This window comes from Aspergillus welwitschiae, assembly GCF_003344945.1.
Source record: "Aspergillus welwitschiae strain CBS 139.54b unplaced genomic scaffold BDQ94scaffold_28, whole genome shotgun sequence".
Taxonomy (NCBI): Eukaryota; Fungi; Ascomycota; class Eurotiomycetes; order Eurotiales; family Aspergillaceae; genus Aspergillus; species Aspergillus welwitschiae.
In genome coordinates this window covers 310,858-325,030 of record NW_020798722.1, presented here as the reverse complement: position 1 = coordinate 325,030, position 14,173 = coordinate 310,858, and the positions used below count along the sequence as shown (strand labels likewise).

General features: G+C 51.0%; 5 protein-coding genes across 5 annotated transcripts; 2 read left to right on the top strand and 3 right to left on the bottom strand.

Moving 5' to 3' along the window:
- On the top strand, positions 1 to 1,763 carry BDQ94DRAFT_148410 (Lactonase, 7-bladed beta-propeller-domain-containing protein; the record flags this gene model as incomplete). Its single annotated transcript, XM_026767189.1, has 3 exons — positions 1 to 545; positions 599 to 1,091; positions 1,155 to 1,763. Coding segments are annotated over exons 1-3 (1,193 nt in total), but the record flags the coding sequence as incomplete, so codon positions are not given.
- Positions 1,764 to 1,825: 62 nt separating this feature from the next.
- BDQ94DRAFT_181053 (transcription factor domain-containing protein) lies at positions 1,826 to 4,407 on the bottom strand (the record flags this gene model as incomplete). Its single annotated transcript, XM_026773804.1, has 3 exons — positions 1,826 to 4,152; positions 4,215 to 4,269; positions 4,320 to 4,407. 3 exons carry the CDS (start codon positions 4,405 to 4,407, stop codon positions 2,013 to 2,015), a joined length of 2,283 nt encoding a protein of 760 aa, XP_026623747.1. The 3' UTR covers positions 1,826 to 2,012.
- An 864-nt stretch (positions 4,408 to 5,271) lies between these two features.
- On the bottom strand, positions 5,272 to 6,559 carry BDQ94DRAFT_181051 (uncharacterized protein). Its single transcript, XM_026773803.1, has one exon. The coding sequence runs from the start codon at positions 6,336 to 6,338 to the stop codon at positions 5,292 to 5,294; it is 1,047 nt and encodes a 348-aa protein (XP_026623746.1). The 5' UTR covers positions 6,339 to 6,559; the 3' UTR covers positions 5,272 to 5,291.
- A 2,248-nt stretch (positions 6,560 to 8,807) lies between these two features.
- On the top strand, positions 8,808 to 11,746 carry BDQ94DRAFT_66640 (major facilitator superfamily domain-containing protein). Its single transcript, XM_026776289.1, has 8 exons — positions 8,808 to 9,884; positions 9,933 to 10,010; positions 10,064 to 10,483; positions 10,534 to 10,683; positions 10,733 to 11,041; positions 11,103 to 11,197; positions 11,247 to 11,324; positions 11,373 to 11,746. The coding sequence occupies exons 1-8, from the start codon at positions 9,383 to 9,385 to the stop codon at positions 11,385 to 11,387; spliced, it is 1,647 nt and encodes a 548-aa protein (XP_026623745.1). The 5' UTR covers positions 8,808 to 9,382; the 3' UTR covers positions 11,388 to 11,746.
- BDQ94DRAFT_148391 (TauD/TfdA dioxygenase family protein) lies at positions 11,723 to 13,032 on the bottom strand. Its single transcript, XM_026767188.1, has 3 exons — positions 12,901 to 13,032; positions 12,268 to 12,847; positions 11,723 to 12,216 (listed from the first exon to the last, which is right to left on the bottom strand). The coding sequence occupies exons 1-3, from the start codon at positions 12,992 to 12,994 to the stop codon at positions 11,781 to 11,783; spliced, it is 1,110 nt and encodes a 369-aa protein (XP_026623744.1). The 5' UTR covers positions 12,995 to 13,032; the 3' UTR covers positions 11,723 to 11,780.
- Between the last annotated feature and the right edge of the window lie 1,141 nt (positions 13,033 to 14,173).

Below are 14,173 nucleotides of genomic sequence, written 5' to 3'. Positions count from 1 at the left end.
AATCACCTCGTTTACCAATCCCGCCGTGTCCAGACTCTCTCCTTCAACCAGGTCGTTGACAAATTCCACCACGCAATTCTTCAGCCAGATCAACTGAACTCCGATTACTTATCAGTGAACATTGTTCTTGCTGCAGAGATACAGCTGAATATCCCTGTCACGATGAAAATCAGTGTTGTGCCCCTCCTTTTCGGAGCAACCTCCGCCGTTGCCTCCAGACTCTACGCTGCCTCGTATGCAGGCACCGTGACCACCTTGTCCTTGTCCCAATCCTCCAAGGGACAGTATGAGTTGGAAACAGTCGCCCAGTCCACTGACTGTGGCACCAACCCGTCTTGGCTGATGCTGGATCACGACAACCGTGTCCTCTACTGCCTGGACGAAGCTGTTGACCTTGCCAACGGTACCCTGACCTCCTTTGCCATCCGGCCCAATGGCACTCTGTCCAAGGTGGTACAGCTGGAGACCATCGCCGGCCCGGTCATGTCGCAGTTCTACTCGGCCCCGGGAGTGCCACACCGCAAGTTCTTCGCCGTGGCTCATTAGTACGTCCATATTTCTATCTCTATACCACTACCATATTAACATTCCATCGCAGTGAAGGATCAGCTGTCACCAGCTATTCCCTTGACCCCATCAGTGGTGTCTTCAACCGCTCCCAAACCTTCACATACACCCTACCGGCTCCCGGTCCCGTCGCGGACAGACAGGATGCACCCCACTCCCACGGCGTCGTCGTCGACCCAACAGGACAATTCGTCCTCGTCCCAGACCTCGGTGCTGATTTGATTCGCATCTTCCACATCAACCCCTCCACTGGACTTCTTGAACCTCAAGCTCCCCTCGTAGCAGCACCCGGTTCTGGTCCCCGCCACGGTGTCTTCTGGACACCCGCGGGCACCACAGCCAAGCAGGCCAAGCACGAAGATGTCATTTTCTACCTGACATCGGAACTGAAAAACCACGTCACCGGCTACAGAGTGACATATCCATCCAACGGAACCATCTCCTTCACAGAGTTCTATACCGCCAACTCCTACGGCGGTGCTGTCCCGCCCAACGGTTCCAAGGTCGCAGAAATTGCCATCTCAGTAAGTCACACCTACCCCTTGCTTCTCCCTCCACAATAACCTACTAATACCTACCAACTATAGCCCCAAAACAACCGTCTCGTCGTCAGCAACCGCGATGACAACACCTTCGGCACCAACAACGATTCCATCGCCGTCTTCAACTGCGCCGATGAGTCCGGCAGTCACCCTACCAACGTCACCTTCGGTGGTCTCTACCCCGCTTACGGGTCGTCGCCGCGCCAGTTCGAGATGTCGGCGCGCAACGAGATGATTGCCGAGGCGTTGCAGAATACCCATGCGGTGGGTGTGACGAAGTGGAATGGAAAGACCGGGAAGCCGGTGCCGCTTGTGGCGAAGAAGTCGCTAGTGGGTGAGGTGGTTTCTGTTGTTTGGGATGAGTAGGTGATACTAGCCTTAGCTGCTTAGCATTTTGGTGCGTGTGTGAATGCACTTAGTTGGATGTAGTGTTTTGCGAGGATGCTGCGGAGGATACTACGCTTCTGTCGTTGACTGACGTTCTTTTATTATTGGATGAGTCCTCATTGTCTTGATTAGATGGATATGAGATATAGGAATACGAAGGCCAGTCAAGGCCAACGAAGGCCTCTTGGCCAAATGAAACTCTTATACTACTGGCCATTGCTCGTAATCCAGCATAGGTATTTGTGGCTTCAGAAAACTCAACTAGAGCAAGTGTACAGAGAAAAGAAGGGGGAGGGGGTATATTCAGTGCGGGCATCCTGCCCACGGTCGCCGTTAAGAACTATTTTATGAGGTTTAGAGGTTTACCTCGTAGAGCACTCCACGCTGTCATCATCAGAGCCATGCGGCTACAGCGCGGCGTCCCCACTTCAGGGGTATTGGTACCAAGTCTGACTGCCTAGTAAGCCTACTAGAGTTGGATGCCAACGATGCATTTTGAGCAAACAGATACCACGCTCAGCCATCGCTCTCCAGTATATCAGCATATCTATTTAGAGAACTCCCAATCAGGTTCACCAGCTGCCAGATATAATCTGCTGTAAACAGCCTGGCCCATAACCTGGTGACAGTAGCACTAAGACGAGTATTATTCGCGAGCAGCCATTCACGGGACACCCCATGCTGAGCTTCCATGACCATTTCCAGCACGAATTCCAGTAATTTCTGTTCTTGCTCAGTCAAGCTGGGTTCTGGATTGGGAATCGTGGCCACTTCGAGCCATTTGGCAAGTAGCACGGCACATTCCAGGGAGCATAATGCGTATTGGTTCGACCAGGATACAACGAGGGTGCGCGCGACATAGTTGATGCCCAGTTTGATGGGTGTACTAAGTGCATGGGCACAGTGTAATGCAGCTCGAGTTAGACGGTCGCTCCTTTGCACGGACAAGTTGTTCTTGAGAGATCGGGCGACCTCGTCCGGGTTCCATGTTTCCAGTCGACGGGCGGAGCTGAAATCAGCGTTGAGTCGTATATACGCTAGACGGAGGAGGGCTGTGGACGTGAAGGACACTGGCCCGTGAGGGTTGAAAGGATCGATTGAGGACTCCTGGTTGTGCTCCCAGCATTGACACCAGAGTTCCAGAGCTTGCTCTAAGGATGTAATCACAGACGGGGACAGAAAGCTTCCGTTGGAGACAGGGAGCCTGCTAGCCTTTTGTATTAACCAGATGTTCTGGATCATCGCGTGGATAAGCACGTATCCCCCCAGGGAAGAGAAACTCTCTAGGCTAGTCTTAGCGGCACCGGTGTGAGTGAATAAAGAGTTCATGGCATCTTGTAATTTCGGTTCCCCACGACTCTGGCTGCGCTCTTCCAACCACTGACTCGCACTGGTTGCTGTCCATTCTCGCTCAGTGCAGGGCAAGTCCAGCGTCAGCTCCTCGGTTAAGATCAGCGGCGGAATATCGAAGACGATCGTGTGGACACTGAAGAAACAGAACACAATGAGCTTTGTCCGTTTGACCATCTCATAGCGGATCCAGCTTTCCCATGACCCATCTTGGGCTGGTAAGTCATTGAGTCCTCCTTGCCGAAGGAGTGTCTCCATGGAGCTTCGAATATATAATGCTTCGTGATGAGGCGGGTCGCGCTCAAACCAACACGAAACAGAAATGAGCATCAAGAGCGCCTGTACCGTCTCAATGATATCCTGGCCTCTAGATACGGGGTCCACCGGACCCTCCGTCTGCGGACTTAGACACCCCCATTGCAGGTCCCTTCGTATATGTTCGAGAGTCACAGCCTTGGCCACTTTGTAGAGGCTCATGCTTGTTTCGGGTTCCCGGCAGTACTGGGCACCCACGGAAGCCATACCGAAGATTAGATGGAGAGGCAAGGAATCGACATCGAGGGTGGGAGGGTGCATAAATGGATAATGGCAGTGGAAGTTGGTCATGTAAGCGCTGATGCATCTGGACAGGGCATGTCTGGATGGGGTGTAGGGGTTAGGAACCACGTTCGAATAACTCGACAATTCGGCGACGATGCGATCACGGCATTGCGCGGTAACCGAGATAGGAGCACTCGGGTCACGGGTCTTGTAAGGCATATGAGCACCTTCGGGCTGAAGCGACGGTAGCTGTGTTCCATGTCTAGGAAGAATAGAGCTGGAGGGAGTTGTAACCTCGTTGTTTGCCTTCGCAACAGGCTGGCTGTACTCTGATGCGGAGTCAAAGTGGAATGTGGGGAATAGTGGAAGGGGCTGATAGGTAGGTGAGAACGGATGGCTGGGAAGCGGGATACTGTCGAGGAAGGTCGTGAAATCATCACCATCGTAAGAGTTTGCTGGTCCGTAACCGACAAATGGCTCAGTGAAGCCAGTAGATCCTGGAGGTCCTTGTCCGGATGGATTGGAAGTGGCTATCGGATGGCCCTGCACAGAAGCGGCCAGGCCGGGAGTAAACTGCTCATGAGCGCCTGGGAGTAGGGCCTGTGGGCCTGGTATCGTGGCAGGAGTAGGATGATCGGTTACTGCAGAGGCCAAGACATTAAGGCCATCAAAGACTTGGGGAGATGCTACGGAAGGCGATGATGTTGTTCCTTGGCCGGGAGCGGCGTCACTGTGTGCCAGGCGTTCATGGCGGGCCAGGAGGTCTCTGTTGGAGAGATAACTCAGTAAATGCTGGTGGCGAAGTTAAGTAGGGGGGAATTGCCGTACTTTCGCGTGAATGACTTGGGGCATTGGGTGCAGAGATACGGCTTTTCCTTGGTGTCTGACGAAATTGGGGTCAATAGGAATCTCCAATATGGGCGGGGATCATACGCGACCGGTCATGGCGTTGGAGATGTTCCAACCGGGCAAAGGTTCGGGAACATCGCTGGCATTGATATTGTTTGGAAGGCTTCACCATCACTAGGCCGGTGGTTAGCCCGCTAGAGAATTGCAACAACAAGCAGGTTGACTAGCTCGTGGTGATGGGGGTGATGATGCATCGCAGCTGACAATCGCAAAGCAACCCAGCCGAGTGCCAAGCCTCGGCTAGAATGCCGACCCCCGGAGGCAAACTTGCCGCTTTGGGTTACTTTGCAGTGCCGGGGAGGACCGGCGCCACTCCGGGTGGGCTTGATCTTATCGCCTCTACTACAAGATCGGACTATACAGCATCTCCAGTATAGCCTGATATATGTGTGACGTTGATGGAGATATAAGACGTTTGTCTCTCTATTTACAGGCCCTTGTTCAACATAGCTGGCATACATATATATACACTAGTACCAAGATCATCCTCGCGTTGAAAATGCTCCATTCGAGACTCATTGCTTTCGACTATCCATCATAACTCGATCTTGCTATGACTTGGAGAAGCTTCGGAGATGATAGTTTGAGACACATGTGAAATGAAGCAAGCAATAGAGACAGCAAATTGAGTGTCTCAATCTTCCAAGTCAGTCTTCGTAGAGGTGTCGGCGTAAATTCCCATCAGCGGAGTGTTGTGTATGCCCTTACTTTACTCAGCAGGGACCTTCAAGGTCTGCCTTGGCTTTCCCAGGAGCGCTTTCGCAGCATTTCTGTTCCTGCACAGACCAAGACGAAGATCTTCCGGAGTCATAACCAAAGGGATGTATCTGAGTTGTAGACGGCACCTGTACGGCCCTTGTGATCCCAATGCACACTCCACTGTTTTGGGGCGGTTGAGTCGAGTCATACTCCTCAAGAAAACAGGAGGCTCTGTAGCATCCTTGTACTCAATATAGCCATCCCATCACCGTTCTTTTCGTGTTCGGAGACAGCTTCTCATGTCGGACGGTCTGAATCCGCGTCCTGTGGGGAACCGCTGGAACTAGATTGTTTCCTGGCAGATTGGATTATCTTGATCATCTTCTTCTCAGCCGAGATAGTAAAATCACGTCTAATCCTGTTAGCCGCGTCGGCCCACGCACAATGCCTAGGATGAGGATGACGCGCGGGAGCATTATTTTGCTCAGCTTGTGGATTGATATCCCAGAAGTTCCTCGATGAGCTTTCTCCCTCCAAATTGGCCGAATTCGATATGTGAGAGTGGTATACGAACGTGACCAATTGGTTCAAGATGTCGAACTCCAGCTTCAGCTTAACGCTGTAGATGAACCCCTTTACTGCCGTTTGTGACGCATACCGACCCGTCCATTCAAGGATCAGAATCGCGATATCTAAGAGTATGACGATAATATTCATGAGAATCAGGTGCAGCATTAGCCTCCGGGCAGCCTCTCGGTGTGGTCCTTCCAAGATCTCATCTTCTGAGCGAAGCAATCTGAACGTCTCGTATACGTAAACGCCGGATATTAGGGCTTCCTGAATGAAGAATACGGTCACTTGGATCCGTTCGTATATGGCGTATGGTAGCACAAATCTATCGGAGGCAGATGAATTTGCACCGTAGCATAGAATGATAGTTGGAACTTGGAGTAGGAAGACATCGCAGAGAATCATGCCAAGGATGAACCGGAGCATGATATGATGCCGCACGACGAGATGAAGACGAGAGTACAGCACCATCGACTGGCCGGTGACCATGGCACACCAGCCGGTCACGATCAGCGTGACATAGAAGTAGGAGATGGCATTGTCGACAAGGTTAAAGTCTTTCAGGATAAATCCAATGGAGTAAATGGCGATGCCCCAAGTAGCGACAACGAAGCTCCAAAAGTATAGCCCCTTGCGGCGCTTGAACGTCAGCAACAGAATGAAGGTCAGCTCCACGACATTATAGAGAGCGATGGAGAGGAAGGAGGTGATGACGTAGGTAACGGGACGTGACAGCTGGGAGCCCACTTGGCTCCCTATGTCCTCAGGCCACATGTTGTTTGCAGAGAGCGACAGGCCGTTAGCCCTCTCGATTGCAAGATCTCTCCATCTGTGCCTTGTGAAGGGTTGTCGAGAAGAAAATATCTGCCAGCGTATTCCCTGTATATCTAGGATAGACGGATCATAGATTCATTGCTTCTTTTCCTGCTTAAACCCCGTAAGAGTTTTTGAAGGGCCTGATAGGCCATGTTGTGCCATTGTTCCTTGGCTTCAACGAAGCTTTTCGATACGGTTCCAGTCCGGTAAGGTTGAGCAGCAGTTGCAATGGTGGCAGAAGATCGGTGACAACTAGATGAACCAGACTACGTAGATCATTCCACAAGGGAGTTTTCATTTCAATTAGGCAACCAGAACTTGAGATCTTAATTACCTTAGATCTTCAGTGCAGAGACAATTGTGTGTTAGATCGCGCAGCTCTCAGTTTGCCGACATTACATGAACTCGATCGCCCCTTCTTCTTTCAACCATTTTCATGGTCAAAGGTCCTTCTCCGTCTTTAGCAGATATTCTCAGGAAGGAACGCATAATGTATCCCGTCAAATCATACATTGCTATCTTGGTCACGAGGTGCCATCTAAACCGCAAAATGACACTGCCACATTGCTCCAGGTGCGGGATGTCTTGTACCCATGGGGTAGACTTTCGGAACCAAAGGATACCTTCTTAGCATGTCCTCGATTTGACTCCCTCAAGTACTTCATTCGCCCCGTAACAAAAGGGTGGGGCTTCTGTCGGCCTTGAGGTATATCAAAGATTCATGAGAAAAGCAAAGTTCTCGGCTGCTCTCAACTATTCAACCTCGTTCATTTTCCAAATGAAACGCTCGTACATTGAATTTGCTTTGGTCTGTCTGTGAAATGTTGTTCGATATCTTCAACAGCATCCCGAAGTGGGATCATCACAGTGCGGGATAGAATTCGCCACCACGAAGTCTATTGGTGATGTCAGTGAACCATAACATTTCACACCTAGTGCGCATTAGCCAATCATCAATGTCGCTTGGTGTGTGTTGGTGATTCGGCCGTCAAGTAGGTTTTAATTAGTATGTTAAAATCACATTGATCCATGGACAGACTGAGCAAATACCGAATCTGGATTCGAGTATCATAGAGGTAAGGCTGCTGACAAGCCGGGCCGCAGCTAGCAGGTTATTTCAGGGACTTGTGCGAAGCATATATAAGGCAACTAGCTTACAGCATAGAAACTGGTTATAATATATGAGGTATCGGTTGTGTTAAGGCTATCAACGGACGTTGCCTTCACGAGTTATGGGATCACTCAACCTAAGGAAATTCCTTCAACAATGCACTTAGTTTGTATGCGGAAATAACATGGGAGTGCATGTTCAAATCATTTTGGAAAATATAGCCAATCAAAGAACTGTCACAACATGATATAGAATACCCCTGACAACAGAATCTATCTTCTGGTAGTCCGTATGTCAAAGCACCCGAAGCATCATTACTAGGGCAGATGCTTAGGTGGGTTACTTCATCAAGAAAGACAGACGAGGTATTAAATTACCCCATTTCTGCGGTTGTGTCTGAGTAAACGAGTATTTCTTTCGATAAGTCCTTTGGGTGCTGAGCAAGACTCAATCTAACATAGCATCTTTTCACGTTTGCTAAACAAGATAATAAGCATATCATGGCGAATCTGCAAACATCAAGAGTAGCGGCTACTGTTTGTGTCTTTACTATAGTTCAGCAAAAGACATGTCGCACGTACAGTTCGGACTTGGAATGCCACTCCGATAGCGTTGTGCGCATACCAGTCAGACACAATACGGCCAAGAATGCCCCATCTTGTTTGGTAAAGTAGACACCCGCGAAAACCGCCCTCTGACTCAGATGCCTGGGATTTCTATCGGCACAAACAGTCGGTGGGAGGAGCTGCAGGATATAAGCCAATTGGTGCATCTACCGCTTCCCTCGGAGGTGAAGGGATGCACCCTTATTCTTGGCATTTGTCAAGGCCAGGATGCAGTCCACAGCTCATTTATGTCCAAAGAAACGCAGACAGCCCTCGGTCGACATGGCCAGTGAGCAGAAGAGACTGGGTATCATGTGTCAACAGTCTACCCCGCAGTTGAATGGAAAAGGTGAAGACGAGTCCTATCCGAGGGGCTTAAGCGCTGAAGTGGTCGAACCGGCTATCCGAGACACTGCGGAGAACGTTGTGTGTAGTTGTTTCGAATCCTTATCAGCCACGAGACACGTTCAGAGCCGATCGATCAGTTGCAGGAAGCTGCAAGCCTTGAGAGCGGCCTGATTCGGAGTTGTAACGCATCTCCCCGAACGGCACATGGCTCGAGACGGCCCTATGAGCTAATAAGGTCGCATCTCCATCAGAAAATCGGAGGAACATGTGGCCCTGGTGCAGGGAAGGTATCTTAATGGTAAATAGGATGAGGACCAGGGTAGGGCTCAGCTGAGATCTGTAGAAATAGAACCATCTCGGCCGATTCCCCAAACTTCCCCAACTTCTTGCATCGGCAAAAGGCTTATCGATGAGTCAGGAAATGGGAATGTGTTGTGAATTTGTCTCCGAATTGGAGAACCCGAAGTGGGGAATGCCGGGTTTTTCACGCCAAAATTTCAGGGCCCCCCGTCGCAATGCGTCAGCTTGCAGCCACTAAACAACTAGTTTGAGTTCCCTGGCGTGGAAAACACTCCCAATTCAGAAAACTCCATGTCGGTTCTCTGAAGCACAGTGTCCTGTCTAGCATGTAAATCCAGCATTGGCCTCGGGAGCTATAGCCGAGGGAATACTCTCAAGTGCGGTTATAGGGCGTGGCCACCCCGTCGATCGCGGACGGCCTCGACAATCTACCATTAAGTGGAACAAAGTACTAATCATTCCTTCAACGTTGATAATCAAGTTTCTCCAAATTGGTCCCATCGGCACTAAAGTTCCGCGCTGGCTGGAACGCTGGATCGTCATCGTTTAAAAGGGCCCTGTCCCGGCGCCAGTAATGGCACACACACTTTCTGCAGTGTGCAATAATAGCCTCACAGCCAGAGCAGCTTGCCGCGGGAATGCATACCCACGAGGCCCCCTCTCCGAGTGAGTCGGGCTCCGCAGACACCGTCTACTCCCCCGAGTTGGATCGCCCCATCGACCCCGTCTTCAGTCAGGAGAAAGATGCCGCCGCGCAGGAGATCGAATATCTTTACCTCGAACTGGAAACTCCCTTACCGACTCCGTTAATCACTGCACCCCCGGGTCCCGGTCAATCGCCCCCTCCCGAACCTCCGAGTCTCGAGAAATATACCTCCCCGTTTCTGTGGCCGAAATGGCGCAAGTGGATGATGACCTGGATTGCGTGCGCCGTGACGGCACTGGCTGGTTATTCGGCAGGCGAGGTTAACCCAGCATCGACGGAGCTGACGGCCGAGTGGGGGATCAGTGCGGTGGTATACAATCTGGGCATCACGATTTTCTGTATCGGATTTGCGCTGGCTCCGATGGTCCTGGCGCCCTTTTCGGAAATTAATGGTCGGCGACCGATTTTTGTCGCAAGTGGTGTGCTCTTCACTGGTATGTGATTGTCGCCCGGTGGACCGCAACGGAAGCTGACAGGAATAGCGTGCATTATTGCTTGTGGAGGCACGCATATTTTCGCAGGACTGCTGATCGCACGACTGTTTCAGGGTGTTGGTGCATGTATGTATAGATGGTAAAGATTGGTCTTCGAATGCGTAGCTAACCGGCGACAGCGACCTTTTCGACCATGGTTGGTGGTGTGATTAGCGACATTTTCCATGCCGAGGAACGCAATACCCCCATGGCCTTGTTCTCTGGCGCCGCGCTCTTTGGAACTGGATTGGCACCTTTATGCTCCAGTGCGATCGTGGCGCACACTTCCTGGCGCTGGATTTACTGGTCACATGCCATCGTGTCGGCTTTCTTCGTGGTGGTCATCTATTTCTTCTTTAACGAAACGCGAGGAAGTGTGCTCTTGAGTCGGAAAGCACATGCTGTGAACACCTATTATGAGCAGCTAGAGGCTGCCGGGCACTTTGGAGTCATCATGGGTGAGAAGAACGAGGCCAGACGGATCAGATGGAAGGTGAAGAGTGACGAGCAGCGCGAGTCTCTCATGCAGATGATCAGCATTTCTTGCTATCGTCCATTCCGTAAGTATCGCTCGCCATGAAGTTAGGAGTCAGTACTGATGTCATTTCAGACATGCTTTTCACCGAGCCGGTGGTCTTCTTTTTCTCCCTCTGGGTCTCTTTCAGCTGGGCTGTTCTGTACCTGCAGTTCGGCTCGATTCCCTTGGTCTTTAAGACCAATCACCATTTCACTACTGAGCAAACTGGAGCTGTCTTTGCATGTAGGATTGCCTTCCCTATATTTGGCCTACTAGTTGCTAATATCACCAGCGATGTGTGTTGGTGCCATAATCATCACGATCGTCAGCATCCTGCAAGACAAGATCGCCAACAAGTATGGATTTCTCCCCAAGAAACCCGAGGCTCGACTGTACTTTGTCTGCGTTGAAGCCATCCTTATGCCCATCGGGCTCTTCTGGTTTGGCTGGACGTCCTACTCATCTGTACCATGGATTGTCCCGACGCTGGCGATTGGCTGCGCTACCATGGGAATCTTCGCAGTCTACCTGGCTGTGTTTAACTACCTGGCGGATACCTACCATCGCTATGCCAGTTCCGCGATTGCCGCCCAGTCGTGCTGTAAGCCCTTCTTCCCGTTGAAGGGCCCCCGAATCCAAAGGCAACATGCTGATCGAAACAGGCCGAAATCTGCTGGGTGGTGTCTTCCCTTTGGTCACCAATGCCATGTTTACCAACCTCGGTTATCCTGGAGCATCTAGTCTCCTTGGTGGAATTGTACGTTGTACTTGCGAACGTTTGTCTCCGTCGATACTAACTAGAACAGGGCCTTCTTCTGACCCTAGTACCGTGGGTCCTTGTGTTTTACGGCGGTCGAATCCGCGCGAAGAGCAAGCTTGCAAGTGTAAGTTTCGCATCCATGGTAGGATATTCACCAAGCTAACAGAATTAGGAACTTGCACGTTAGAGAAAAAGATGGATGGATGAGCGATGATAGATGATAGATGATAGACGATGGATGTGCATAAAAGTAAGCATGAACATATCTAATAGTAATTAGACAGGCAGTTATATACCCAATGCATATATCTCTGGACACGTAATGTCCATTATAATCATCATAAATTATGATGGGGACACTCATTTCGGTGGACCGAGAATTGGAATACACAGGAAGAACTAGTTATTAGTGGCAGGCGCGTTGCAGGACATTCACCGTCGAATGCCTGCCCTCAGAGAGCAACACCCAACCTGAACCTCGTCGCCAATTCTCCCATCAGGAGCATACGTAACGAACTGGACCAGGATTATTTTGATATTTTCAATATTAATATAATTAATTTACATCTAAGTCTATTGATCATGCCTCATACGCCAGTGGCGCCTCCCCCGCCGCCAGGTTACACTGCCGGAACAAGCGCACCTCATCCTTGCCAAACGCCCCAACCACCGAGTGAATAACCCCCCGATTGTTGAACAGCACCAGATCGCCCTCCTGCCAGTCATGCGCATACACATGGGGCGGGCTAATCGCCGGCCGCTGCAACTTATACACAATTTCTCGCACGCGCGCCAAGTCATCAATCACGGTGCCATCCTTGCGGTGGATCTTGCGCACCGCAGACGGGTGGATTTGAAGAGCCGGCTTGCCCGTCACAGGGTTTTTCCATACCATAGGCAAGATCTGGATTTTGGATTCGTCGATAGGAGGTAGGTCAGACAGAGGGAGTTCTTTGTCCTCGGAGTAGAGACCGAGACCGGTAGGAAGAGAACGAGCGGAGCTCATCCAGATGTAACTGTTCATGTCAGCGGGGCTTCACAATCACGGCAGGACCAGCAAAACATACGGGTGGGGCGCATATTCCACGCGACTGGTAAGCGCAAACTGCTTGTCCTCGTCCGAGAGCATCTCAAACATTCTTTCGCCGCTGACAAATGCGGTCGTTCCCAAAGGCACATCCAGCGTCTCGTCTGATCCGTCGTCATACCGCAGTGTCTGTCTCCGGCCCTTGGGGACGCGCACTGCCAGTAATGTCGTCACATTCGGTGGGTAAAAATCATACAGGGCCGCATCAATGTGCCAGCGGTAGAAGCGAGTGAAATCATAATCCTCCTCGTCGGGAATAGCGTCGCGGTGGAATGTGCGGTGGTGGGGGTGTTTCAGTTGGATATTGGTGAGGCCCTCGTAGGCCTCCACGAACCCATGACCAATCACCTGGACCTGGGGCTGATGGGGGACGGTCTTGAGATCGGGATGCAAAATGCTGCGCTTCGCATCGAGGGTCTTGCCGTGGCCGTACTGCGAGGCGGCCGGGTCGAATCGACGGGTAAGCTCGTACTGTGCTTTCGGAGAGAGGTGGTGTTGGTTTTTCACCACCACCACGAGGTTCTCGTAAAGCGCTTTACGGATGACACTGAAGTCGTCATCTAACAAGTATCAGCAGCAGTTCCCAATGGCATTGCAATCGACTCGTCCTTACCAGTCAGATTCTCGAGGTCGATATTCTCGACAATGGCTCCGAAATCAATGTCGGAGCCGGGAGGAGGAGGTAGGGAGTGAACTGTAGGAGCCATTGTGCAAATCTCTCAGAAGCGATCCGAATTCTAGCAGAACTGCGAGGAATGGACCTTGGTTAAATAGCTGTTGCAATTCTCACGCCTCCATCGGCATCGGGCAGTCCCGGTCGCGGAAGAGGCCGATCGCTCTATCTTATCGCCGTCTTATCGTGCCTTATCAATCAGTCTTTTTTGGGACATCAGCAAGGGGAAGATCAATCATTGATTGATTAAGGGATTGATTGACTGAATAGGAATGGCTTGCTTTTGAACATGGCTTCCCCATGATGTCAGGCAACAGACCAGGGCAGTCATGTGCCGTTCATGGGGCAGCACTTGACTGTCATGGCCAACTAGGTCCGAAATTACCATGCGATATCTGCTAACCTTATGATAATCAGGGGTCAGGTAATACAACCCTTGGTTGATTGCCCCTAACTATCATACACGCTTTGATTAAAATAAATGTTGCTGGTCACATGGATGTCTGGCTACCCCTGTGCTGTCTGGGCTTCACCACGAGTATTGACCTCGCAAGATTGGTCTTCTCTCAACACCCTCTGTCTTTGACAAGCCGTGCGCTTCCATAGTTGCCTTCATGTAGGAAGATGTTGGACAGCAATTTGATGTCGCACATAAGCTTGGTTGATTCAAGTTGGGGTATGGTGCTGTCACAACTATGATCCCCAGCTGAACACGACCAGTCTTGTATGAGACCGTGTGGTGACATTCTGGGAGGCTCGCAAACCGCACCTCTTCCTGCAACAAGCTTACCACAATCATGGCCTATTCTTCAAAGATAACCCCAGCATCCGATCTCCGACCCCATCGGACAATAGAGTCCTCAGGGGCAACATACTACAGTGACGGCTGCCTCAAGTACAGTGACCGGTATAATTTCCCACCACTCATCGCTGCACGACCCGGGTAACCGGATGAGGTTTACTGAAGGCATTGCGCGTCAGGCACGGGAAATATAGTGTGGCGCTCCGTGGGGAGACAGAGGCACGCAGAAGTCCTGCAGAAACTATCACATTGTCCCGCGCGCTACGGCAGTTCTTCCGCCGGAGCTGCGAAGTGCCGTCCACAGAAAGCCGGGAGATATTCCACCACAGAGACAGCAGAGATGGCCCAATGATACATTCAATGGGTATAAAACGCACGTATTCCGCCAGCCAAGAAAGCCCAAGAGGAACC